General features: G+C 41.9%; 1 protein-coding gene across 2 annotated transcripts in view; it reads left to right on the top strand.

Annotated features, from left to right (window-relative positions):
• Positions 1–2779: 2779 nt before the first annotated feature.
• The window catches only part of LOC149198767 (F-box protein PP2-A15-like), a 184613-nt gene continuing 161617 nt past the window's right edge, over positions 2780–25775 (top strand). The window contains exon 1 of one of the 2 annotated variants that reach the window (XM_089402156.1): positions 2780–3315. In XM_089402156.1, coding sequence (XP_089258282.1) covers positions 3007–3315 — 309 coding nt within the window. In that variant the 5' untranslated portion in view covers positions 2780–3006. The remainder of the gene's footprint in view (positions 3316–25775) is intronic. The other variant, XM_089402155.1, reaches the window with a different exon arrangement.

Here is a 25775-nt window from a genome sequence, read left to right as displayed (position 1 = left end):
ATGATATATAAAAAAATAATTTATTTTTATTAATAAAATGAATTGAATGGATGAAATAAAATGAATTATAATGAAAAAGGTTAGCACAATTAAACACAATAATAATCTATTCAATCTACTATTTACCTAGTAAATAAAAAAAGGTATAAAATGATTATATACCAAATAATGAAAGAGAATAATAAAATCTACTAACCCTAAAAGGAATCTCGGAGAAGAAAACATGAGAAGTGAAAGAAAGGGAACACTTCAGAGTAAGGAAAAGAAATAAAAAAAAGACAGTATAGGAATAAAGGAATGATATCTAACAAGTGTTGATTTTTCATTCATTATTTTTATTTATGGTAATAGAGTGTTGTTTTTTTATGTTTTGGCTTGTTTTTATTTTCATTTTTTAAAATTCTGATGAGTTTTTTTTAATTTAAAGTGATGGAAATGATCAATCATAGCAAGAATCTTTTATACAATTGTAGTGATCAAAATGATCAATCTTAATAATGACCTGTGAATCTTTTCTACAAATAAGTGTTTTGTCTTTTCAGTGTATTTAGCCAACACTGAGGAATGAGTCTTACAATACTTTATGTCAAATACTACAATGCTTTATTTCTATGAGATACTTTATGTCAAATACTACCATGCTTTATTTCTATGAGACACTGTTAAATCCTTTATATCAACAACATACTCTTAAATCTCACAAGCCTCTCCATATAAAGTTCCCATAAAAACATGAAACCAAATAGACACTCTTCATACTCCACAAAGTCTTGAGTAAATCGAATAAAGGTAAACAATGTTTACTCTTCCTTCACTGCAAAGGTTTTTTTACATGGGATAAATTGATCGCGGGATGGCATGGCCCGCTTCTAATCTGGAAATCCGCTGATGACCTTGGCCTCCCGCAGTCCATAAAATGCCTATGGACCACTGTCTGGAATTCTCTGAGAACTTGTGGCTTCTTCTAATCTCGCCCACGGGATTATTTGGTATGGAATACGCCAACTGCTAATTCTCAGTTGTCTGTAAAAGATATCTATACTCTTATGATCAGTTCGAAGCCTGCGCTCTCAGCGATTTTCCCATTGGCATTCTGGAAATTGAGCTGCTCTCCTAAAATGTTATATTTTTCTTGGCTGGTGTATTATAACAAGAATTTATCTTGGGAGAACTTGATGAAGAGGCAGTGGCATGGGCTGAGTAGATGCTGTATGTGCGAATCAGCCGAAGAAACAAACCTTCACATGTTCTTCAAGTGCACCTCTCTCCTGGAAATATGGCAGGTAATGGCAAATCTTTATGGCTTCCCACTGGTTTCACATGCCTCTTCCCAAGATGCTTTTATATGGTGGAGCCAACAAAAAGAATCGTGGAGACCGATCATTTTAATTGTCTTATGGTGTGCCTGGAGATGGAGAAATAACAAACTGTTTAATGATGCAAAGGAACCTCTAAAGGATATCTGTCAAAGTATAATCCTCATCTACGACTCTATCCCCAAAATCCTTCCAAATCCTAGTGTTGTTAATAGAAATGTGCAGGTACCTCCTTCGTTCAGGTCCCCAAGGGCCTTTTTCGACGGTGCATCCCAACAAAATTCATGTGGTGCAGGTGTATTCATTCAAATGGACGAGAATCTTCAATATCATCTCTCTTGGAATGCTGGTGTGGGCACAAACAATCTGGCTGAAGCCAAGGCCCTAGCGGCTCTCCTCGCTTTTTGTTGCTTTCTGGACATCAAGCCCATCTATGTTTACGGGGATTCCAAAACAATGGTGGATCATGTAAATGGAAATGGTTTTGTAGGCTGCCCTCATCTCTCTGTGTGGATGGATCGGATAATGTTTTTCTGGAAAAATTTGCCGGAATCAACAATTCAGCATATCTACAGGGCTTGGAACTTGTATGCGGACGGCCTATCTAAGGAGGCGCTCCTCATGGATTCTGGTGCTTGGTCCTTGAAAATCTCTGTTGGCAAGGAATCATATAACATTCAGGAATTTTGTATCCCGGGATTCTGATCCCCTTTTCTTATGTTTTTCTCCTTTGATCTGTCCAGGCAAATGTTTACATCTGTTTAGGTTGTCAAGAACTGTCTAAGCATATGTTTTGTATATGTTTTATGTCACAACTATTTCCGTCTTTTTGGTGATGGACGGACTGCTAATGTGTCTAGGCTATATGCTATGTTCAGACTCATCTAGACTACATTCCTCTTATCATATATGAAGGATCTATTATACACGCTCATTATAATACAATACAGCTTTTCTTTCTGAAAAAAAACAGTTGTCCAATAGAAGAAAATAAGAACTCAAATTACTTGCTTGGAAATTTCAATGAAAAGCAAGAAAATAAGAACTCAAATTACTTGATTGGAAATTCCAATGGGCTTTTCAGCCCCGGTTTTTATTATTGTTTTTTAAAATTAATTTTTGTTTTAGGCGTCAAGATTGCAAATCTGAACAGAAAATTTTGAAGTGACTGGGTTTGATTTGTAAAATCAAGATCTGCAATTTCAATCCACTTGAAGGTGAATTTCAGCACAATTTGAAGCACCGAATTTCTGTCTCTCCAATGGAAAAGAACCAAAACGCTGGCCAACATTCCCCTGTACGATAAAGCATGAAAATAACAGAAACCCAAGTATATGTCCACGTCAGATTGGCAGGCCCTCCAATGGAGAATAGAACACTATGCTTCAATTTTATTCCGTTCCCTTTTTCTGTTCCCACACAGAGCTTTCAACCCCAGATATATTTATATATTTTTCCAATGCGGCCAAATCAAATCCCCAGAGTTGACTGTTTGGTTGGTCCTAGGACAGCTTTAATAAGACAACCCACAATCATCGCTAGTTTTAACCTGGGTTTTCTCAGAGAATTGTCGCTTCTATTTTACCGAGCTAAGTCCGAGGTAATAATGTGAGCAGAACAGAACAGAACAGAACACGAAGAAGAAGGAATCGGGTTTCATAAGTTTACTAAGGCTGTGTTCGTGGGATTAATGGGTGCGAACCTCTCAAGAGTCCACGAGGGTAATGAAGATAGGCCATATCCAGGGCTGGCTGATATACCAGAGAATTGCATTGCGGGGATTTTTAAGCATCTGAGTCCGATTGATATATGCAAGCTTGCTCGCCTCAACAGGGCCTTCAAGGGTGCGTCTTCCTATGATTATGTGTGGGAACAGAAACTGCCTCTGTGTTATCAGGAGCTTCTCTCCAAATTGCCCATTTCAAAGCTCCTGTCTCTGTCGAAAAAGGAGATATATGCTCTTCTGTGCAGACCCATTTCACTCGACAATGGTACCAAGGTACAATTTTATTAATTTTTTTATATTGTCTTTTCTGCTGTCTCCCCTTAAAAAAAGCATCCTCTGGTATTGTAATGGTCCCAAGAATCTTTCTTGGTTCTTTAAAAGGCGCTCTCTTGCCCCCTCTCAAATCAAATACTTTGAAATACTTACAATGCTGTAGAAATTTTGCTTATATATTTAAATTATAACTTGCGGATCCATAATATTGGATGTTTTGAAAAATCTCAAGAATCTCCATCCGGGTTTCTTAAACACGAGTTTTATAGAATTTTTGGCACGATTTTGTGAGAATCTGGCAAGAATTTTTGAAAATCAATTTTGGTTACAGTTGTCTGTTCGGTGCCCCCAGAGGTTTTTGATAGGCTGAATCTATTGATTTCTTGGAAAAAAATTTACCAAATTTCAACAATTTTTTTTTGCCATCTTAGCAAAATTGTGACGTCGTTACACAACGCCGTTTTCTATTGAGGTGCTAAAATCTAAGATCTATATTACTAACTGCCTTTGTTAATTGAGTATGTGGCTTGTTGATAGTTGCCGAAGAGAGTTGTTTTAAGTTGCACTTCATTAAACAATTGAGAGATTTGGTTGCTGAACCAAGATATGTCGCCTGGCTATGGGCGGGACAACACAAGACCAAAATTCTGAAAGAAGAAAACGCCAATCAACAACTCAAATTAGATTGCTGTAATGGTGTGCTATGCGCATTAGCCCTCTGGCTTGCCTCCTTAACAGTCAAACAATACCAAAACAATGACTTACTAAAGGGATATTTGGACATGGCACAAATCTCTCTTTAAAGCAGGCAAAAGCTAACAGCTAAGTAAGCTTAATCGCTGCATGTGCATAAAATCACTAAAGCATACAGCAATGGTGCCATAAATAGCGCGTGCACTATATGCGTGCACGATATGCGCGTTCCTCATAAGTGCAACTTAGGTGGCTATGTGCTGATGGAAATGGGTCTCAGCAAATGTGTAGCCATATTAGGTTCCCGTACGTGCAAAAAGAAATCCCCACTAAATGGAGTAAGGGAAAGCCCAGTGGGACCCTTAAGCCCCCACCAAAATAGGATAGAAGTCCACAATGTAGCTGGTTGATAGTCTCCAGGATCCAAAACTGATGACACGCTAATGAAGCGAGATCTAATGATAGCAGAGCAATAAAGTGCTGGAGTGTGCTGAAGGTTGTAGCTTATGGCGACAACAATCATTTACTTCCTGCAACTAAGGTGCCAGCTCACACCAAATGGTCAAGCTAGACAAAGTGCAACTAAAATAAAAAAGCAAAAGTCACAGTTGTCATCAAAACAATGGTTAATGTGACTGTTGTTAAGGCTGAATCAGTTGAGGTGAGCAATGAGAACAGTTCCATTTATCGTAGGAGAAACGCATTGATAGGAAGTTTTCAAACGATCATTCAAATTCCGATTTTATAGTGTTGGTCAAGTATGATGCCCTTCTGAACAGTGCCTCATTGAATTTCATACTATCATCACTTGCTGTCATTATCCTGCTTTGTATTTCTATTGTTTTATGAGTATCCCTGTATTATCCTTCAAATCCTATTAGAAACTTGTCCTCAAGATCCCATTCGTTTACCCAGCAAATTTTGTGGGTAATGTCTGGATCTAATTTGGGACAAGTGTCTTTGTGGGTAATGTCTGGATCTAATTTGGGGACAAGTGTCTTTCTTGGCACTTGAGAACCCCAGAAATAACCTTCAAAATCTTTAACAAGTCACAGTTGCAATACTTTACCTTTGTGTTTGATTGACATGCCAAACAGGGCCACATTAAAATTGCAATACTTTACCTTTGTGTTTGATTGACATGCCAAATAGGGCCACATTAAAATTCCAGTGAAAGTAGGCTGGAGTCTTCACAAGTGTTAGTTTTTGTAGCATCGGATGTGTTTTAACTACGAAATTTGGTGGAGGGGCTAGAATACATGAGAACTCCAAAACTCAAATCGTTTATGAAAATTCCCCTAAAAGTGTCTCAATTAGATTATTAACCGATTTTAAAATATTTCCTAAGTCTAAACTTAGGGAATATGGTTAATTAATCATTATTAATTGAGATAAGGCAAGAATAGTCTAGAAACTCACATAGATCGATCCAGAGATGATCCTAACCATCGATTATGTTTTAATCTTAGCGATTGGTGCTTCAACAATGGATTCTAAGAAGAGATCGATGTCGTGATGGAGAACACACTTGAGTAGTTTGATTTTTTGGCAGATCGATTTCCGGAGTAGCAATAGTCAGTTGCCAGAGAGAGCCAGAGATTGAAGCAGTGAGTGAGGGGTAGGGACAGTGATCCAGAGGAAGTTTTCTAGATCCGGAGATGCAACATCAAGAGGGCCGACTCGCCGAGTTATCCAATGAGGCAATGCAGAGCTCTGCGCAGTAGCTTCAGAGAGAGCAGTTCGATTCGCTGGAGAGAAAATCGTTCTCAGATCCAGAGGTCAAGTAGAGGTTCCAAAGGGCCGAAGAGACGAATTTCTCAGCTACAGAAGACATAACGACTTCATCAGAGATTAGTCAGAGGCTAGATATCATAGTGACTGCGCAGTCCAGTATAGAGGGTGATGCAGAAGCTTCAGGAGGCCAAGTTTTCTATAGGCAAGTTGTGCTAGGATTGCCTGTGGAGGAAGGGTAAATTTTTTTTTTTTTTTTTTTTTTTTTTAAACAAAGTCGGTTGCTATATTAGTGGCTGAAAAAAAGGAGAGGAGTCAGAGCTCCTGAAATACATTAGATATCGATGGCAGCTTGGATCAGGGGAGTTACAAAATAGAGATCTCCGCTTGATCCTTTTTCTGCGTGTTCTACTTCTAAAATTACCTGAGCTACTATAAGTTCTTACATATTGAGACAACCAAAATTGACATTTGCAGAACATTTTAATCTATTTCAATATGACTAATTTGCCTTGCGGTGGATTCCTCCGGTTTTTGATCCATTTCATCCTGTTTGGCACTTGAGGAACTGGGGGCTGCTTTATTTCGCTTGTCCATCATATACTGCAGGATTGAAATCGATTCTTCCACATGGCTGCATCGATTTGATAAGTGACTAAACTATTCATGAAGAGAGGCAACCCTATACAGGAAAAGGTCTATTTTAGCTCGGTATTTCTCGTTCAGGATGCGGTTCTGGTCTTCAAGCCTCGTCTCCAAGATCCTCTGCTGATTCTCCAGGATGTGCTGCTGGGCCTTGACTTCTTCTAATTCGACTTGCAAGCCGCACAATGCAGATAGTCTTCGTTGCGAGCCATATTTGCTGTTGAGGGTGAATGGGATGAGTAGCAGATGCAAACAAAGGTAGGGATAAAACTCACGGCGCAGGGGGCAGAGAGGATGGAGGTAACATAACACTCAGCAGAATTTTTGAAGGTCTGAAACCGCTTGTAGGCGCAAAAGACAGTCAGATGTGTATATAAAGGGAGGCCTGGCCAGAGGTTCGAATCGATACTTAGAGGGTAGAGACTGTCTTTGGAACAGAGGCAATGCGTCACTAAACAATACTGTCCTCAGGAAACCACTTGAAAACAAGAGCGCTTGGGAGCCAAGCGTCGGAGGGAGAAATAATTAGCGTTGGTGAATGAAGGAAGGGGGAGTAATATAGGAGGGAGCTGAAGGGAGATGAGGCGGGAGAGGGGCCATCCAGTCACGGGATGAAGGAGGGTATCCTGCTGGCGAACCTGAAAAAAATCCTGAAGGGTCCTTGAATCAGATCTGTTGGGAGATCTGCTGGCGAGTATGATGAGTTTGTCACGCTTGATGTATGTATTGTGGATTTCGTATCCTTGGAATATCTTGTTGCAGAAAACAATCCCATTAACAGACCAAGGAACATGATTCATTTCGACCCTGTCAGTGTTTTTGAGCTTGGCGCTGATGATTTTGTTTGGAGTCATGGCAAAGGTTGAAATGTTTCCTTGGAGTTGCATCTTAAGGTGCCAACTGGTCTTCCACACGCACTATTGGCGCTGTCATCAGCCTTCTTATTAAGGTTTCGAAGAATATGGTAATATTGAATGTCTTCCATTGCCTGGTGGAGGATTTGATTACGTCTATTAATTAGTTGAAGCAAAGTGTTGGGAGAGTTCTGCTGATGGACCATTAAGCAGATTACAACAGAGGAGTCCCCAAATACCATTGCTTTCTTTATTCCCAGTTTGCCTAACTGAGTTAGGCCCTGAAACAGAGCTAGAGCTTCAGCTCTGTTATTCGAAACCTTCCCTAGACTCCACTCATAATGAAGGATACACTCCCCATTGGCATTAATAATCAGTCCCCCTGCTCCAGCTATACCAGGATTTGATTTTGATGCCCCATCGAAGAACAAATAAAAGCAGTTGCTGTTTTGTATCCAATTGGCAAATTCTTGTTCTTTTAGTCTGACTTTCCATGATCTAGGTTCTGCTTTGTTCTGTGCCTCCCTCTTGTTACCTTCCTGTACATTATGATGTCTTTCCAAAATGTAACTTATTAAGTCTCGTTCCTCAACACTATATTGTGTTGCATCGATTTTTCCAGTGGTGTTGATTGAAATAATTTCCAGAGCAAGGATTATGGCTTTGCTGCAGGCTGTTCGTGTATTTGAGCTCTTATCTTGAAAAGTTTTTTTATTTCTAGCTAGCCAGATTCGCCACAGCAAGGTGTGAAGGAGAGTGTTCCATACTCTCTTCACCAAGTTGCTTCTTTTTTCTTTCCAGGGACAACATTTTCTCCATTTGTAGATTGTCTCAGCTATGGTGTGCTGAGGTTCCCAGTTTAGATTGCCAATGGAGGACATCTTTTTCCAGCATTCTACAGCAAAGGGGCATTCTATGAATAAATGATGCATTGTCTCTTCGGCCTTGCAACAGTTGGGGCATATGGATGGGCCATTGATGCCTCTTCTTTTTAGGTTCTCTGCTGTTAGGATTTTGCCTTTCAGCAAAAGCCATATAAAAAATTTAATTTTTGGGAGAGGTTTTGTTCGCCAAGCAATTTTCCAATGATTCCACAAACTCATCTGAAAGGTGCTGTTGCAAAGGTGTTGATGGCCTGCTCTGACTGTATAATTTGTTCCTGTTGAATCCCAACGAAAGCCATCCGTTTCGTCTTCTTTGATAGGAGCCTTACTGTGGAGGAGCGTCTTCAGGCAGCTGAGACTAGGTTCTAAAGCGTTGGGAATTTCTGGGAAGGACCAACTAGTCCAAACATGGGAATGAGGGTCCCAGCTGGAAATTTGAGCTAGATTATGGATACCTCTATTGTTGAGATATTTGATGACTGGAGTGGCCTCTTTATGCATAATCAAGGGTTGTTGTCCCAGGATTTTGTCAGTTCCAAAGTTGATGCTGGCTCCCCCCCCTGGGACTTTCGAAATATTTTGAATCATAACAGGAAGTGCTTTCTTGCATAACCTCCAGATTTTAGTGGAGTCTCTGTTGGGGATATTGGAGTCAAGAAGATGCTTCTTAGGGAAGTTTAGATATTTGATCTCCAGCACCTTTTTCCACCACGTTGAGGGTCATGTTATTAACCTCCATACAATTTTCGCACCAAAGGCCAGATTTAAGAATTTTGGTGATCTGATACCAAGACCTCCTCTATCTTGGGTTTGGATGACATGCTTCCAGCCGACTAAATTAAACTTGCTTTTATCATTCTTTCCCCCTTGCCAAAGGAAATGGCGAAGAGCAACTTCCAACTTATGGTGAAAAATGGCAGGAGCCTGATATAGAGAAAAGCGATAAAGGGGAAGGGAAGTGATACCTGATTTAAGGAGGATGAGCCTGCCTGCAGGGTTGAGCTACAGTGTTCCCCATTGCTGAACTTTCCTCTTTACTTTGTCAATGATCCCGTTCCAAGTTTCAGCCTTCAGAGGGCCCAAACTCACTGGCTTGCCCAAGTAGGAAAAGTGGGTCCATTCCAGATTGCATGTGACACCAAATATGTTTGCAATGCTGTGGGTAACATGGTTTGAAGTGTTCCATCCGTAAATACAGCTTTTGAGCTGATTTACCAAGCCTCCAGAGTACCCCATAAATTGATCTAGCAGTTTCTTGAGTCGTCTTGCAATTGTAGTGGAGGCTCCCCTAATTAATAAGGTATCATCAGCAAACTGTGAGTGATTAATATTTTTTACTCCATTCCCAAATTTGATACCAGTTATAAGACCCACTCTTCTATTGTGGTCCAAAGCTTGACTGAAGGATTCTGCCATGAGGATGAAGAGATAGGGGGAAAGGGGGCAGCCCTGTCTGAGACCCCGGGATGATTGGAATGCTTCACCTGGTCTACCGTTGATCAGGGGGGAGATCCAGGGCCCGGATATACAGGCAACAATAAAATTAATGAAGGGAGTTTCGAAGCCCATCTTATTTAGAACAACAATTAGGAAGGAGTGCCTTACTCTATCGAAGGCATTCGCCAGATCAAGCTTTAAGACAAATCCTTTCTCTTTCCTGGATAGACTTGAATGGATGGCTTCTTGAACAAGAAGAATGGAATCAGTGATATGTCTGTTGGGCAGAAAACCTCCTTGATTTTCAGATATCAAGGAGGGGAGGAGGGGTTTGAGTCTGGTGGCTAAGATTTTGGTTAGAATTTTGTATGAAGAGTTGCAAAGGGAAATGGGGTGGAATCTGGAGAAGGAGGAAGGCCGGTTTTCCTTGGGTATGAGGGTTAGGAAGGTGGAATTGGTGAATCCTCCAAGTTTCCCTTTCCTTTGCACCCACTGAATCATCTTTGTCAGGTCTTTTTTTATCAAAGTCCAGAACTCCCTGTAGTAGCAGATGGGGAATCCGTCAGGCCCTGGTGCCTTATCAGGATGCAGGCTCCAGATTGCTCTTTTAATTTCCTCTTCTTCAATTTCTTTGCTTAGATTGTCATTCATCTCCTTAGTGACTCCTTTGGGCAGATGCTGGAGCAAGTCAGAGTAGTCTTCTGCCCCTTTGACTTCAGTTAGGAGGTCCTTGTAGTGCTTAGAAGCAGCATTCCTTATGGCTTCTTGAGTGCTGTGCCGATTTCCTTCGCTGTCCAAGATTGTATTTACATTGTTTCTGAGCTTTCGAGCAGTGGCCTGTTTGTGGAAGTAGGCTGTATTTTTGTCTCCCCCTTGAAGCCATAATTGTCTGGATTTTATGCGCCATTTGGTTTCTTCCTCCCTATTAATGTAGCTCAGCTGTGCGTATAATGTGTTCTCTTGCTCTTTGTTTTGCTGCGATAGTCCATGCTCTTCGATCCTTGCCTGCACATCTTCTAATTCATTTTTGACTTTCTTTTTGGTCTCCTCTGGCTCCTGATAACTTTCTTTGGCCCAATCTTTTAGTGCCTTCTTGGTTCTTTTTAATTTGGTTTCCCAAATAAAACATGGCGAGCCTTCCACATGCTGGCTCCAAGTTTCCTTAACAATTTCTCTGGCTGCAGGAATCCGATTCCAAAGAGGGCTGTATTTAAATGGAATAGGGCCAAGAGGACAGTGGGTTTCCAAAGTTAGTGTGATGGGATAGTGATCAGAGGCAGAGGTATTGAGGATGTTGGTGTATCCTACAGAAAAGGATGAGAGGAACGAGATATTGACTAGAAATCTGTCTAGTCTTTCCATTATGTTGCCACTGCCAATCCTACGATTGCTCCAGGTGTATCTGCGATTTTTAGGAATAATATCAACTAATTCATGATCCTGAATGATGGTCTCCAGACGGCCTCTGAAGGGATCTAGAGCGAAGGTTCCTCCCCTTTTTTCATTGGCATGCAAGATCAGGTTGAAGTCACCTGCGACTATAATATTTGTATTTTGTTCCCCATCAATGCTTGTCTTCAAATCATCCCAACAAATTTCCTTTTCTCTGTAATGGTTGGGTACATAAACATTATATATGATTACTGTTTGATTGCCTGTTCTGCTGTCAAGAGTATTTCTGATTCAGTTCTGGTGGGGGTTTGCTGCAGTGCAAATCCATTTGCTGCTGTCCCAAATGGTGACAATTCCTCCAGAGGCTCCTCTAGATTCGCTAATGCTTCCTAAGTATTGTTTCTGCTGATCTATAATTTTTTTCATTTCTTGCTGATCTTGTTTTGTCTCCTGTATCAACATAATTTCTGGCTTCTCATTGTGAATTAGATCTCTGAGGGCAGCTGTTTTAGAGGGGTGCCCTAAACCCCTGTTGTTCCATGAAAGGATTTTCATCATGATGCATTGGGCGTGCGGAGAGGTGCTCGCCTCTCTTGGTCTTTGCCACTTGTCTCTTTCTCTTGGTGTCCAAGGATGAAGGACTCTATTGGAGTTTGTGTGCCCATTGCTATGTCCTTCTGGGCATTCTCGTCCCTATGTTGCTTAGCGGATTTTCTGCCAGGTCCCGGTTTTTTGTATGTATCGCTGGTTGCTCCATGTTCTTTTGAAGAGCTTCTGGTGATCCTTGATGAAAGGGGCTCGAGAGGGGTTTGAGAAGAGATGATCTGAGGTAGATGGGAGTCTGGGGGCTCTGTGGAGGGGTTTTCAGGGGCGGAATCGACAGTGGAACGGATAAGAAAGGGGTTGGAGGAGGAAGGGAGGGGCGGTTCAGGAAGGAGGGGGCCAGATGGAAAGGGAGAGGAAGAGGAAGGATGCTGGTTAGAGGGTCCAGGGTTGTCAGAATCCATGGAAGGCTTGGGGGGGTTGATTTCTTCTTTTTAACAGGTTCCCAGTGACCGTCTTGCTCATCATTCTCTGCATTAACAATTTTAGTGCATCTGTTAGCAAAATGTCCGTATTCGTGACATACCTTACATTTAAATGGTATCTGCTCATAGTCCAGTTGTTGTATATGGCTCCAATCGTCCACTTTTAGTTTTATTGCTTCAGGCAGTCCTCTACCTAGATCCACTTCGACACAGATCTTTGCGCAGGCTTGCATGTTGTCCTTGGGCTCACTTCGGTCAATGTATTTGCCAACAGCATTCCCTATGGCCCGAACCGACTCATCTCCCCAGCAATGGAGAGGTAAGTGAGGGAGACGGAGCCAAACTGGAACGACACTGGGGATATCCAGTTCCGGATCGAAATCTGGGGTCCATTTATTGAGGTAGAGACCCCTGGAATCCATGAAATACGGCCCGTTCCTGAAGATCAAATCCTTGTCTGCTTTGGATTCGAAATGGAATGTGTAATACCCTTTTCCGCAGAATCTTATTGATATTTTTCCTGGGATCTTGTCTGACCAGTTTCGTTTGACCCATCTTTGAACTGTTCTTAGCAATGGCCAAAGGCCTGTAAATTGCCCTATGAGTCCTTTCTCAGCAAGGGATAGCGCTGCCATGCGAGGAAGGGTTGGAGGCAGCTGAACTTCCTGAAGAACATCTAGCTTCTTGACAAATTTCGAAATTGCAGGTCTGGGGCGCTGGGGAGGAAGTGATTTTACCAGATCTGAGAAGGCTTTTTGAGGATCGTGATCCTCCTGAGGCGGATCCGGGAGGGCCATGGCTGGGGCCAAGGCCCAGGCCGCTGCGCTGCTGGTTGAGGTCGATCTCCTAGGGCACAATCAGGCGCGCGCGCAGCTCCAGCGGGTCGACATTAATGAAACTAATAGACCCGCTTCACCATTAAGTGGAGGAAGGGTAAATTACCTTCAATAATTTTGCCCATATTTTCTTGCTGTGGATTTCCAATTTTAGGCATCCAGATTGTACTCAGATTTTCGCTACTGCATAATAATAGAAACCAACAGGACCAACAGACAACTTCAGCAAAGATCGACAAGTTATCCTCCAGGCTGGAGGAAGACTTTGTGATGTTTGCAGATATACCTCCAAGAGTGAGGTGGGGAGATTTGGTACTATAGTCCCAAAGAACTACAGAGTTTGGGCAGGGTCCTTGAGGAGTCCACCTCATGGATCATTACCTAGCTACGGGGGCCAACAATATTCAATAGCAAGATGGTTCAGTGGCAGTTGATGCAATCAGAGACCGAGTGGCAGTTGCAGAGACTAGTAGTAGTCAGATGTTAGGGAGCGCAGTGCAGAGTTGGCAGCAATGCAGTTGGCACAATGCAGAGTTAGCAACAATGCAGATCCTTTAGTGACAGTGTACATGCTAGTAGCAATCAGAGACTTGGGAGACCGATGCATCATACTGAACACAGTTTATTCAATATTTTGGATGCTTTTCAGTTGCAGATGTTGCAGTTGCAGCAATAATAGATGAGAGAGAGTTGTAGTGCAAATGCAGTGTCCACTGTCAACAACAACACAAATGCAACGTATATCAGAGTTGCGCGGTGGTTGGTGGGTAGTATGACCAGAGATTGTTGATTTCTGGTAGCATCAGATGTGCTCTAAGTCTCAAAATTTGCAGGGAAGCTTAGTCACATGCATTCTCCAATACCTAGAAATCGTTTTGGGAAATTCCACCCGGAGACAATTTTATGAAAATAATTAATTATTTTTAATGGGTCTCTAAGTGTAAACTTAAGAAATTGAAATAATTAATGGGTATTAATCTAAACTGTGGGTGAAACTTCTAGAAGAAGACGAAGATCGAGTCCAAATGATATGAGCCATTGATTAGAATCTAATCTGGGCCGTTGGTTCTCAACTAGAGGATTATAAGAAAGACATCGATGGGCACTTGGAGAACACATCGACTGGAGATCAGAAGATCGAATTTCTGAAGCACAACAGTTGCCGGGAAGAGAATTCGAAGTGATATTTTTCAGTGAGGGACAGGGATAGTTCCGATTGGAGATTTCTCTTGATCTGGGAATACTCAACAGAGAAGGCAGAGAGAGATCTAGGAGAGGCAATGTTGAGACTAAGTTGACGCAGAGGCAATGCAAAGGTTTGAGGAGGTCTGTATTTTTGTTGGAGGAATCGATTTCTGAAGTCGAAAGCCCGGGTGTGAGACCGAGAGGTGGAAATCAAAGTTCTTGGGAGGTAAATCTATTAACAGAGAGAGTGACGTTGGGCTGACGCAGTGACTGCACAGAGGCAGCAAGGGGCAAGCCATTATGTGGCTAGATCAGTCAGGATCGCTTGTGATAGTGTGAGGTAGTTCTCACTATTCTTTTGTTAGTGATATTCTCTGTACTGGATAGCCAACAAGGCATCTAGAGATTGTATTCAGAAAAACTACTTCTTAATAATACAAACCCTCAGCTGTTGCACCGGTTTTCCCACATTGGGTTTTCCAGGGAATTTTGTCCAAAAACAACGGTGTAATGTGTTGTGTATTTCTTCCTTGTTCAGTTTCTTGTTTCCGCATTTTATTTTAAATTGTGAAGGCTGCAATGTATTAGTTTCGGTGTTTACTGTTGGAAACAGTAAATAGTTTGTTCAATAATTAACAAATAGAAGAAATGTAATCAATTATTGCAGTAGAAATTTGGGCATCTAAATTTTCACATGGTATGAAAGCTGTAGGTGAAACAAGAGAGTAGTGCCGGAAGAGCCCAGTGTTGAATGAAGAAGGGAAGTTGAAGTGCTGCATAAGTAGCAAATCGAATCCCCAGAGGGAGTGAGTTCAGGCCAGGAGGGCAAGATTTTCGTGGTAAATCTCTCTCTGAGTGAGTCGATAGAGAGGTAGGATTTCTAGATCGAGATTTGTCAGCGGTAGAAGGAGTAGCGCAGCAAAAGCTTCAGCGAAGAGGGGTTTCTGGTGTGATGCAATTTTTTGTAGGCAGTTGCTGGGTAGAAAGATGTTAGAAGGAAGAAGAGAGACACTTGAGGGAATTTCTTCCTCAGAGAGTTCCTAGCCAGGGAATTCAGATTCTGATTTGCTGAGCAACAACAGGAGAGAGGAGGTCATTCGACACTTTCGATTGGCAGAAATGGCAGCCAGTGGATTGAGAGATGAGGATAGGTTGGATGGGGCATCCAACTACGTGATCTGGAAGGCAAGGATGTCGTGCCTTTTGGATGAGCATTTTCTCAAGATTTACGTTAACAGCGTGGTAGCTGAGCCCTCGGATCCAGATCCACTAAAGAAGTACAAGGGAGAAATGGTGAAGACCAAAAGAATGATCCTCAATAGAGTGAAGGATCATGTAGTCTGTCACATCGTTGGCAGAGACACTGCCAAGGAGATGTGGGATGCTTTGTCGACACATGCACTTAGAGCAGAAGATGAGATCTATGCAGATGCAGAAGGGGGAACGCATTGTTCCGCTCCTCATTAAGCTTCAAGAGACCCGAGACGAGCTGTCAGTTGTGGGGTCAACACGTCAAGCTTTCGAGATGGTAAGACTGGCCTTGAATTCAGTTTCTAAGGAGTGGCAAGTTTTTGTCTAGAGCACCCTGGGTAGAGCCACTTTGCCAAGCTGGGATGGAATGTGGGCAGCTCTTAAGCAGGAAGAGCTGAGGAGAGACTTGGTCAAGTGTAAACTTGACGGAGCCAGCAACAGTGGGTTGAAGCCCAAGGAGGAGGAAGAAAATGTAGCCCTTGCATCAAAGGGGCAGTAGGAACAGCAGAGAAAGAAGAAGGATGTCTCGAAGATTAATGCTTAAGGTGTGGTGAATTCGGTCACTACGCTACACAGTGTCATCTTAGGAAGAAGGACAAGGATGAGAAGCACGATTCGAAGGTTGTGGTTGCAAAGATCGAGGAGGAGGAGTTCACCATGACAGCCCAGGCATCTCCAGGAGGGAGGTGGGGAGATTTAGAGTTGTAGTTCGAAAGCACTGCAGTTGGGCAGGATCCTTGAGAAGCCCACCTCTCAGATCAATTCCTTGCTAAGGGATCCCAAATCAAAAGTAGTAGGATGGACCAGTGTCAGTTGGTGCATAGGAGTGCCAGAGTGATAGTTGTAGTGGCTAGGAGTGCCAGAGACTGAGCAACACAGAGCAGAGTTGGCAGCAGTGCAGTTGGCACAGAGCAGAGGTCAACAACAACGCAGAGGCTTTAGAGGGTCAACGTAGAGACTAGCAACAGTCAAACTCCAGCAACGAGATGCATCACACTGAACACTTTTCAGTAATTTGGGATGCTTTTCCGTTGCTGATGCAATAGCAACAATAGTTGGAGAAGGTTGTAGTGTAGATGCAGTATTGGCAGTGCCAGCAGCAGCACAGATGCAAAATTGAGAGGGAGTTGTAGTATAGAGGCAGTGTTGGCAATGGCAAGGCCAACAACAGTACATATACAACATTTGCACAGTAATTGGTGGGAAGCAATGTCAGACATCAACAACGCAGAAGGAGATCTTACAGAACTTAGTGATGCTTTACCAAGGTGCATTGCTAGAGGACATTCCTCGCTAAGAGGGAGTGTTGATTTTTGGTAGCATCGGATGTGCTCTAAGTCTCAAAATTTGCAGGGAGGCTTAGACACATGCATTCTCCAATACCCAGAAATCGTTTTGGGAAATTCCACTCGAAGACAATTTTATTAAAATAATTAATTATTTTTAATGGGTCCCTAAGTCTAAACTTAGGAAATTAAAATAATTAATGGGTATTAATCTAAACTGTGGGTGAAACTTCTAAAAGAAGACGAAGATCGAGTCCAAATGATCTGAGCCATTGATTAGAATCTAATCTGGGCCATTGGTTCTCAACTGGAGGATTATAAGAAGGACATTGATGGGCACTTGGAGAACACATCGAGTGGAGATCAGAAGATCGAATTTCTGAAGCACAACAATTGCCGAGAAGAGAATTCGAAGTGATCTTTTGTAGTGAGGGTCAACAATAGTTCTGGTTAGATATTTCTCTTGATCCGAGAATACTCAGCGAGTCAGCACTAGCAGAGAAGGCAGAGAGAGATCCTAGAGAGGTGTTGAAATTTCTAAGTCTAACCGTTAGAAATTTTATCTGTATTCTTCTGGTTTATTTCTCCTACTTGTTAATTACAAACAAGTTATTTAAACATATAAACATCGAAATAAACACAATACAGTCTCAACCATCTACAAATCAACAGCTGAAAGAAATAGCAAACACACAAGTGACACTGTTATTTTTGGACAACTCGTCCCCGGAAAAACCCAACTTGGGAAAACCGGTGCAGCAATTTTGAGGGTTTATTTTATTATGCAATATATCCTTGAGTACAACTGGGTGCCAAACTGGCTCACCCAACAGAGAAAAATAACCGGCAGTAATACCTCTCTATTTGGAAGCAGATATTCAGAAAATTTTCCCCACGAAACCCTCTCCAACACCACTGAAGCACTGCGTCAGCCCTCCTAGCCTCTGTGTTAGCCCTCTGAAGCATTGTGCAACCTCTAAAGCCTTCTGCGTCACTCCTGCTGCCCTCTGTGTGGATGATGCAGGCCCTCTGGCTTTTGTGCTGTCTCAGCTAGCCCCTGCGTGGCCTACTTTGGCTTCTGCGCCTGCCTCTCTGCCTCTGCGCTGGTCTCTCGGCACTATCTCTGCCTCTTTGTCAGTACTCACTGCCCCTCGCTGCAAACTAATCATTGATTCAACTTTTCTTAGCAAACCCCGCTCTAGAAAATCAAATGACTGATCACTCTGGTGTGTTCTCCAACTGACCCTCAAGCCTCCTCTTATACTTTTCCTCTTGGTCCTTCAATGGCCGAGATTACATCTCTAATCAACGAAATGTCTTTTGGAACCTTCTAACCTAGTTTTATATTAATACCCATTAATATTTTATTTTTCCTGAGTTTAGACTTAGGAACTTCATTAAGAATATTAATTATTTTAATATCTCCCAAACCGGTTAGAATCTGCCCAAACCATTTCTGGGTCTTGGAGATCTCATGCACTTTAGCCTCCACCAATTTTCATGGCTAGAGCACATCTGATGCTACCCCAAATCAACACTCCCTTTTAGCGAGGACTGTTCTCTAGTAATACTCCACAGTGAGTATCACTCTGATTATATGGCACCGGTACCCGCGCTGATGCTAGGCCTCCCCGCCCAACATCCTCTGCACTGCTGCATCTTGTATTGCTGCCCATGGCTCTGCCATTGCCTCCGATGCATCCGTACGACAACTCCCTTTGCATCCGTGCTGCTGCTGGTCTTTTCTCCCAACACTGCATCTACACTGCAACCCCCTCTCATCATGCTGCATCGTGCTACTGCTAATCGCTACTACACTGCAACTCAATTACTGAGAAATAAGTAACTGATCCACCGAACTACTATCATCCATGTTAGGCTAGAAACACTCTCGATGCTGAAGCTCTCTCTGCCGCTATCAAGTGCTCCCTCTACTGCCTTTGGGCTGCTGCAACAACTCCATGCCTCTCGCACCGCTGCAAACCTCTTTGTGCCATCTTGCACTGTTGCAACCTCCTTTGTGCCTCTCGCACTGCTGCAACCTGCTAGCTCTGTGTTGTCAGGGACTACTGCACTGTAGCACTCTTTGCTGCTTCATCCCTCCAAATGACAAGCACAATCCTCTTCGTCATGTCGGCCTGCAAAATGAATAAAAGGCAGTCATGTCGGTTCAAGTAAGGAGACACAACGGTTCACTGTCATGTCGGCTTATATACAAGGCTAACCACTATATATAGGCGTGCAAAGAATCTGCATTACAGGTAGAATAGGAACTCAGATCCTTTGAAATCTCGGACAAGTATAGTGGCTCAGAAATCTCGGATGAATAGCAGTGTTGCGGAGGGAGAAGGATCTTTGTGTTTTTCGGTGATGTCTCACAGTCTTAATGAGCACTGTCTCAGCATACTAAGATGCAGTCCCAGTCTCGGCATATGTGTGATAAAGATCTCTCAGTATTACACTCTCGACATAATTAATGATGGAGAAAATACAATAACAGTCTCGGCATACCTATGATGAAGAAGACCTCGGTGCAGGAAGAAAAACACAGTCTCGGCATAGTTGTGATGATCCCACAGTAACACACTCTGTCTCGGCATCCACTCTAAATGCAGTCATGATCTTGGCATAATGATAATCATGATGAGGACATAGTGACAAGGTCATGATCTAGATGTAGATCTCGGTGCAGCTCTCATACATATAGAGACCTCGTTGACATGGTGATGATCTCAGTGAGAGTGCAGCAATGATCTAGGTGAAGGTACAACAATGGTACAACTGTAATGCAATAATGATGACCTCGGTGAAGCAAAAGTGATGAAGATGATCTCAACAGTGACAAAGAAGAGGATTGGCGTCTTGGTCTTGGAGTGGCCTAATAGGTCAAGGTTCATGGTCTTGGTATTCGTCAGTTAGAATCTCTATAAGAAGAATTTTGTGCAGGTTTTCCTCTCAAAGAGTGAGAGGTTTTGGCCCTGGCAGAAAGCCAACATCTTGTGTCCTTGTCTCTTTTGTTTTGGTAGCTATTTGATGATCTAAGAAGACACACTCTAATATTAAAGATTGTGCTAATAAGAAAAATTAAAAACACCTCACAAATAGTTATCATGACTAGAAGAATCTCATTAACTTCATTTGCCCTAGATTCTTCAACATCATCATGATTTCCATCAACCCCTGTTATCTTCGTTTTCACAAAGCTGTTCCATAACAATCTGATCCAAAATCCCCTTTTGATCAGCTTCATCTACATTACAACTAGTCTTCCAAAAGATTATGGGGTCTTTATTTGTGTGATCAGCAAGGTTGTCTTCTTCAAGTTCAACAATATCTTCATCTCCATCACTGCTGCCACAAAATCATTCTTTTGGGACAGCATAGACATCATCATATTTTGGAAAGAACCACGATCCTTCTCTTTGTTCCAGAGTGTTATTATCTTCAAAGGAGGTCAGATGTATTTTCTACATTATCATGATTACTATAGTCTTTAGAATACATGAAGAAAAGGTCCTCATCAAAGGACACAAGGGGCTGGGGAGATTTTTGTTAGCATGAGTTCCTTGTTTGCCATACCAATTGCAGCGACTTCTTGTGTCTTGATCAGCTATATTATCATTGTCAGTTTCCTTTTGGGTAGCAGTAACACCTTTTCTGTTGTTTTGGGAGGCATCATCAAGAAACATAAAGAACAGGCTCTTCCATTCATTGGATGGAGCATGTTCATTGGTAAGGTATCTCTTATTTGTTGTGCCAATGAATGGTTGCTCCTCTTCTTCATCAGCACCATTCTTATCAGCAGTTATTTCTGTGGTATCTTCTTCTTCTTTGTGGCCATAGAAGTCTTCGCATTCATAGTCAGTACCCCAATCTGCAGTCCAGAAATTGTTCATAGCTTCATCATTTGCTTGGCCATATAGGGGGAAATCATCACCATGGCTTCCAATATCTGTGCTTTCTTCCGGATCAGCCCATTTCTCTCCTTCTACGTCGAGTTCAAGAATTTCCTTGGGCACAAATAAGGCTGTTTATGATCTTGAGGAGTGCCGTAATACCTTTTCTTTACACTGTACAGCAGCACACATGGTGTTTATTGCATTGAACTTGTAAGCAATTTCTAGAACAAGCTTTTCTGTAGGGTCTTCCCGATACTTTTGTAAAACCATATCATATTCCTTCCTTTGCTTGACACAAAGCCCAATCAGCAAATTCACATCACTGCAATCTTTGACAAGCTGCTCATAAAATTTCCTATTTTCATCAATGCTCTCTTGAAATGCTTGATAGTTTCTTCATTGAGAGCCTCTTGATCTTTCTGATCATCATGAGGAGGATCAAGTATGGCTTCTTTTTCAGTGTTATCCTTGATGGGGTCAAGGAGATCATCTTCTTGCTGGGATGTTTCATATCTTTTAAGAGCCTTTGTATACTTACAGAATCTTGGGCAATTTCCCCACCAATATGATGTATAAAGATTATGATATCCAGGGGTATCCTCAACATCACATTCTTCATCTATTTCATGCCAATCCCTTGGAGTCATCTTTCACCCATATAAATTTTCACATGAAAATTTAAATTTGTAGATAAATGTAACTTTTACTTTTATCACAATGGAGTTGCCAAGGTGAGCTGTCAATGTCTTCACAATGGTGCTTGTCTCACCTCATAAGCATCAAATCTTTAAAATCTATAAAGGACAATATCTTCGTTCTTCAAATAGATGCGCTTGGATGGAAATATCTTCAAATTCAAACCTTATCCAACTTTGTCTTTTGAGAATAGACTATATCTTGGGAAACAACGCCAAAAATGTTACAACAAAATCTTTCACTTCTCGAGATAAAGTCCCAAAGGTTAGGTGCGAAACCCATTGCACCTTAGAGGGGGCCATTGTCACTTCACGAATCCTCATTTTCCTTTTGGCTAGTGTTGGAATTTTAAGTTTAACCGATTAGAAATTCTTCCTGTACTATCTGATTGATTTCTTCCTACTTGTTCAATTACTTAACAAGTTATTTACCATGTAAATACTGAAAATAAATACAAGTACAGTATCAACATATATAGATCATCAACTGAAAGTAAATTTTTGGACACCTAAACCTCTAAGGGTTGGTGTGGAAGCCGAATAGACTAAGGAAGTCTAAGAGACCTTGGAATACGAAACTAAAGGTCATATGAATGTACTATAAATGTATATCATTTGTTAATAATAGATGTACTCTCCTGTTTATCTTTCCTATGTTGTTGTTGCCATGTGTGTGTTTAACATGGTATCAGAGTGGGCGATCTCCTGCCCTGCTCAAGTATGAGCCACTTGTTTATGTGAGCTTGTTGTTCTGTGGCCTTTCTATACATATCAGTCCTGTACCTCTGTTCTAGACTGCCATCTCTGTAAAATCTCTGTTGTCGAATGAGTTGGTCAAGAGTTAAACGTTATACCATACCCTGAATTTTGTGAACCGCCTTAATACGCTTTCCAGAATCTATCTGCACTGGTCAGAGCGCAGGTCTCAAATTAGTTTTATATAGAGTAACTCCTCTGACATTTCTATTCCTGGTATATACGTTCTTTCTCTGTGCGTTAATTGAAGTTCAAGGTTTATATGCTAAGTTATAGCATTACTCCTGCAGTAAATTTCAGTTGTATTTATATATCCGTTGAGATTATTGTGAGCACTATATCATCTGGTTCATAGCTGCTCCAATCTGAGTTTGGTTTGGAATTGACTTGTGGTCTCGTCAAATTTAGGGCTCTGCCATCTAAGCCTATCTGTCTATTACCTCTAAGGCAGCCTTGAATTTTTCCTCTGGTAATGGCAAGCATTCCTTTTGAATACGGAAGCGTACCTACGCTGGAAAAGGCATCTTCAAAGTCTTGAATACTTGTCTGGTTCACTGTTCTATTCTATTTCGATTCATTCCAATTCCAATTCCAATGGCAGACGTGAATCACTAGCCATGCATTATAAGCAGAAACTCTAGTACATCATTGTTGTGTGTTTGAAGGTCAGTCCATTCAAATTCGACTGAGAATTTTATTCTCTACACATTGTATTGAATGTTTGTGTTGACACATTGACCATAGCCCCAACTCGAACATCAAGTCGCTGCCTGGAGGTGTTGTGCAAGAAGGGCGTTTGTGTGAACCAACGACAATCATCCTCAACCTATGCATTGTTAGCTCCGTTGAAGCGAACCGCCATTCATGGCTCTCCAAACCACTTGTCTAAACTGTGATTTGGTGTTGTGTGTCAGACTTGACTTGTGGTGTTGTCTATCGGGCCTGATTATATCATTGCTCGCTCCTCTGTGGTATTACCTCATTCACACTCCAGTCCCTAGTACTCCCTACCACTTCGGTTCACACTCCGGTATCAGAGCTCCTCCATACCACGACTCCAATATAAACTGGCGGAAGTGTTAAATTTATAGTGGAACAGAGGAAAACCCGACAATTTTGAGTCAAAAGCTGAAGGGGAGCAACAGCCGTCTGATCGATAGATCGACAGATCTAACGGTCATCGCTTGGAAAAGGCGCGCGGAAGATAGCCAGCGAAAAAGGTGGTCTTCGCACAGGAAATGGTATTTCGGGGGCATAAAAAGTGGTAAGCGGTAATCTCGTGAGTCCGCCCGATTCCACTCACTGTTCGACATGTAGCCACTAGAGGAGAGAGAAAAACCGCCCATTTCGGACGGGTAATTGTCACGCAAGTTTTCCTTCTGAAATCGTTGAAGACCGTCGGATCCTGTGAGTGCAGATCTACGGTGGAGGATGGTCGTGCAAGTTTGATTGATCGCGGAAAGGATATCAACCGTCAGATCATGGGGTTGAAATCTACGGTGGAGAATGAACCTGATAAAGTTAAACCTCGGGAACTGTGCGAAAGCCGTGGATTGGTGAAAAGGTGAGTTTACGTGTATTCCGCTATTGGTTGATTGACCGGGTTCTTTGGGAATTAAAACGCATAGTCCTTGTACGTGGTGCTCCATGTGGTCTTCATATACAAAGAACACCGATATACATTATACCTCCGTGGTCTCTGCTTCAAACTTTTGGTATCCATTGAACGCTGCTCCGTCCATCAAGTCTACGAAGGCTGCTAAACCAGCTGCCCCAGCAAAGAAGCCAGCTGCAAAGAAGGCTGCTCCAGGTTATATACATTAACGCTGTCCAGATATATACGTTGTTGATAAGTTGAACGTTGTTGGTATAACGCAGTTTGTAGAGATAGTATAACGCTGTCCATTGTATTGTTTCAACTACGTTTCCATCATAATAACGCTGTCCGACATGATATAACACCTAAAGGCCAGCAGGGTTGACAAGTGGATGTGAAATCTTTGAAGTTTCTTAACATTGGCATGAGCATTTTAATGTTGAGCATTGAGCATTGCATAAGGCAATCCCCTTGGTGTTGTATTATTCAAAATTGAGTGGGGACGATTGAAATTCCACGGCCTGGAACTACTGTATGTTGCTTTGAATGCATTGAAGGCTATTGTGCACAGGTGTTATATGGTGTATGGTAGATGAAATATAGAAGCTAATCTCATTTTTGTTGGGGTCTTGTTATTGCTGGAAAAGAAGAGCTTGTGGGCTGCAAACCTGTCAAGCTGGACATTCTGTTAAGGCAGCAATATTGGGCTTGCTGCGTAGAAATTGAGGCACAAGACACTGTGAAGTGAGAACATGAGCAGACATCAGTGCAAATTAATTCGTGTTGGCAAATTAATTTTCTAAAACCATTATTATTTCTACAAGTGCATTTTTGGTCTGATTGTTTGGAAAATGGATAAAATTGGTGAAGTATTAGAGTTGTTAAATACTGTAATACACTCCATAGTTCATGATATAGTGAAAATCAGCAAGAACACTCTCTGTGATATTAAAACCTATCTGCAGTATACACAAGACAAGATAGAATTTTTGGAGCTTGAATCTCAGCTACAACAAGAAGAATTAAAACAGAGGAGTCATCATTATGAACCTGTTTCTGTTCAGAACAATGAAACAGACTCCCATAAGCATCAAGTTGATTCAGATACAGTGCCCAATAAAGCAACAAGGTTACATGCAGATGCAGAGATTTAGTCTGCATTTCCCAAGCCCATCATCAGAGCTCGGGAAGAACTTGTCCACAACAAGCACAAAACAGGGCTTGGATATGACAAGGAGGTTTCCTTTCATATTCCAGATTACTCAAAGCCCATTTAGTTTCAGAGCGCTGGATTCCTTCATGACAGTTCAACTTCAGCTGTTCCAGATTTTGCCCCTCCTCCACAGCAACAGCAACAACGACAACAACAGATTGTGAAATGCCAACACTGTGACCGAGTTGGCCATATGAAAGATCACCGTTTTGATCTTCATCCATGTAAGCACTGTCATAAAACCAATCATTCTTCAAACAGATGCTTCAGAAACAAACCTCATGCAAGAACAAAGATTCATCTTGGATGGATTGCTGGGCATCAACAGCCAAGAAGATATTCCAATCATATGTCAGAACTTGTTTTAGAGTATTGAACAGTCTTGCAGTTGAGTTTTCTCCATCATCTCTCCTTGTATCTGACAAGGGGGGAAATGATGGTCATCTACAAGTTTCAAAGCCACATCAAGCGAGCCTGAGCCACAACCTACCATACCATATTCAGAGTTGTAGCCAGAGACAAAGATGCCCCTGAGCATGCCTTCATTCGATGATACCTCTTCAAAGAATTGGGGACACTTCCTCTAGTAGAAGACTTCAGCTTCTTGCCAGTTTCGGAAGAGTTCCAGGAATTGCATTAAGCATTCCAGAGTTGTTGGTCATCCTTAAACCATCACAAGTTGAGACCTACCTTTCATGGTTGAAGGTTTCCCTCTTCAAAACATCAGGGGCACTTCCTCTAGTAGAAGACTTGAGCTTCATGCCAGAATTGGAAGAGTTCCGGGAACTGCACTAAGCATTCCAGTGTTGGTGGTCATCCTTAAACCACCGCCCTTTATACCAACATTTCAAAGAACACATTCAGCCTAGTGCTGCCATGCATTTTTTCACGTTTTGTATTACAACTCTCTTCTTGGACTCATACATAACCCTTCGGATTAATGGGGGGAATGTTGGACGCCTAATCCTCTAAGGGTTGGTGTGGAAGCCGAATAGACTAAGGAAGTCCAAGAGACCTTGGAATACGAAACCAAAGGTCATATGAATGTACTATAAATGTATATCATTTGTTAATAATA

This window comes from Pinus tabuliformis, chromosome 2_1 (assembly GCF_031772625.1).
Source record: "Pinus tabuliformis cultivar Carrire ecotype Pingquan chromosome 2_1, CPIR1, whole genome shotgun sequence".
Lineage (NCBI taxonomy): Eukaryota > Viridiplantae > Streptophyta > Pinopsida > Pinales > Pinaceae > Pinus > Pinus tabuliformis.
The sequence above is the reverse complement of the archived record's forward strand: the minus strand, read 5'-3'. Positions and strand labels throughout refer to the sequence as shown.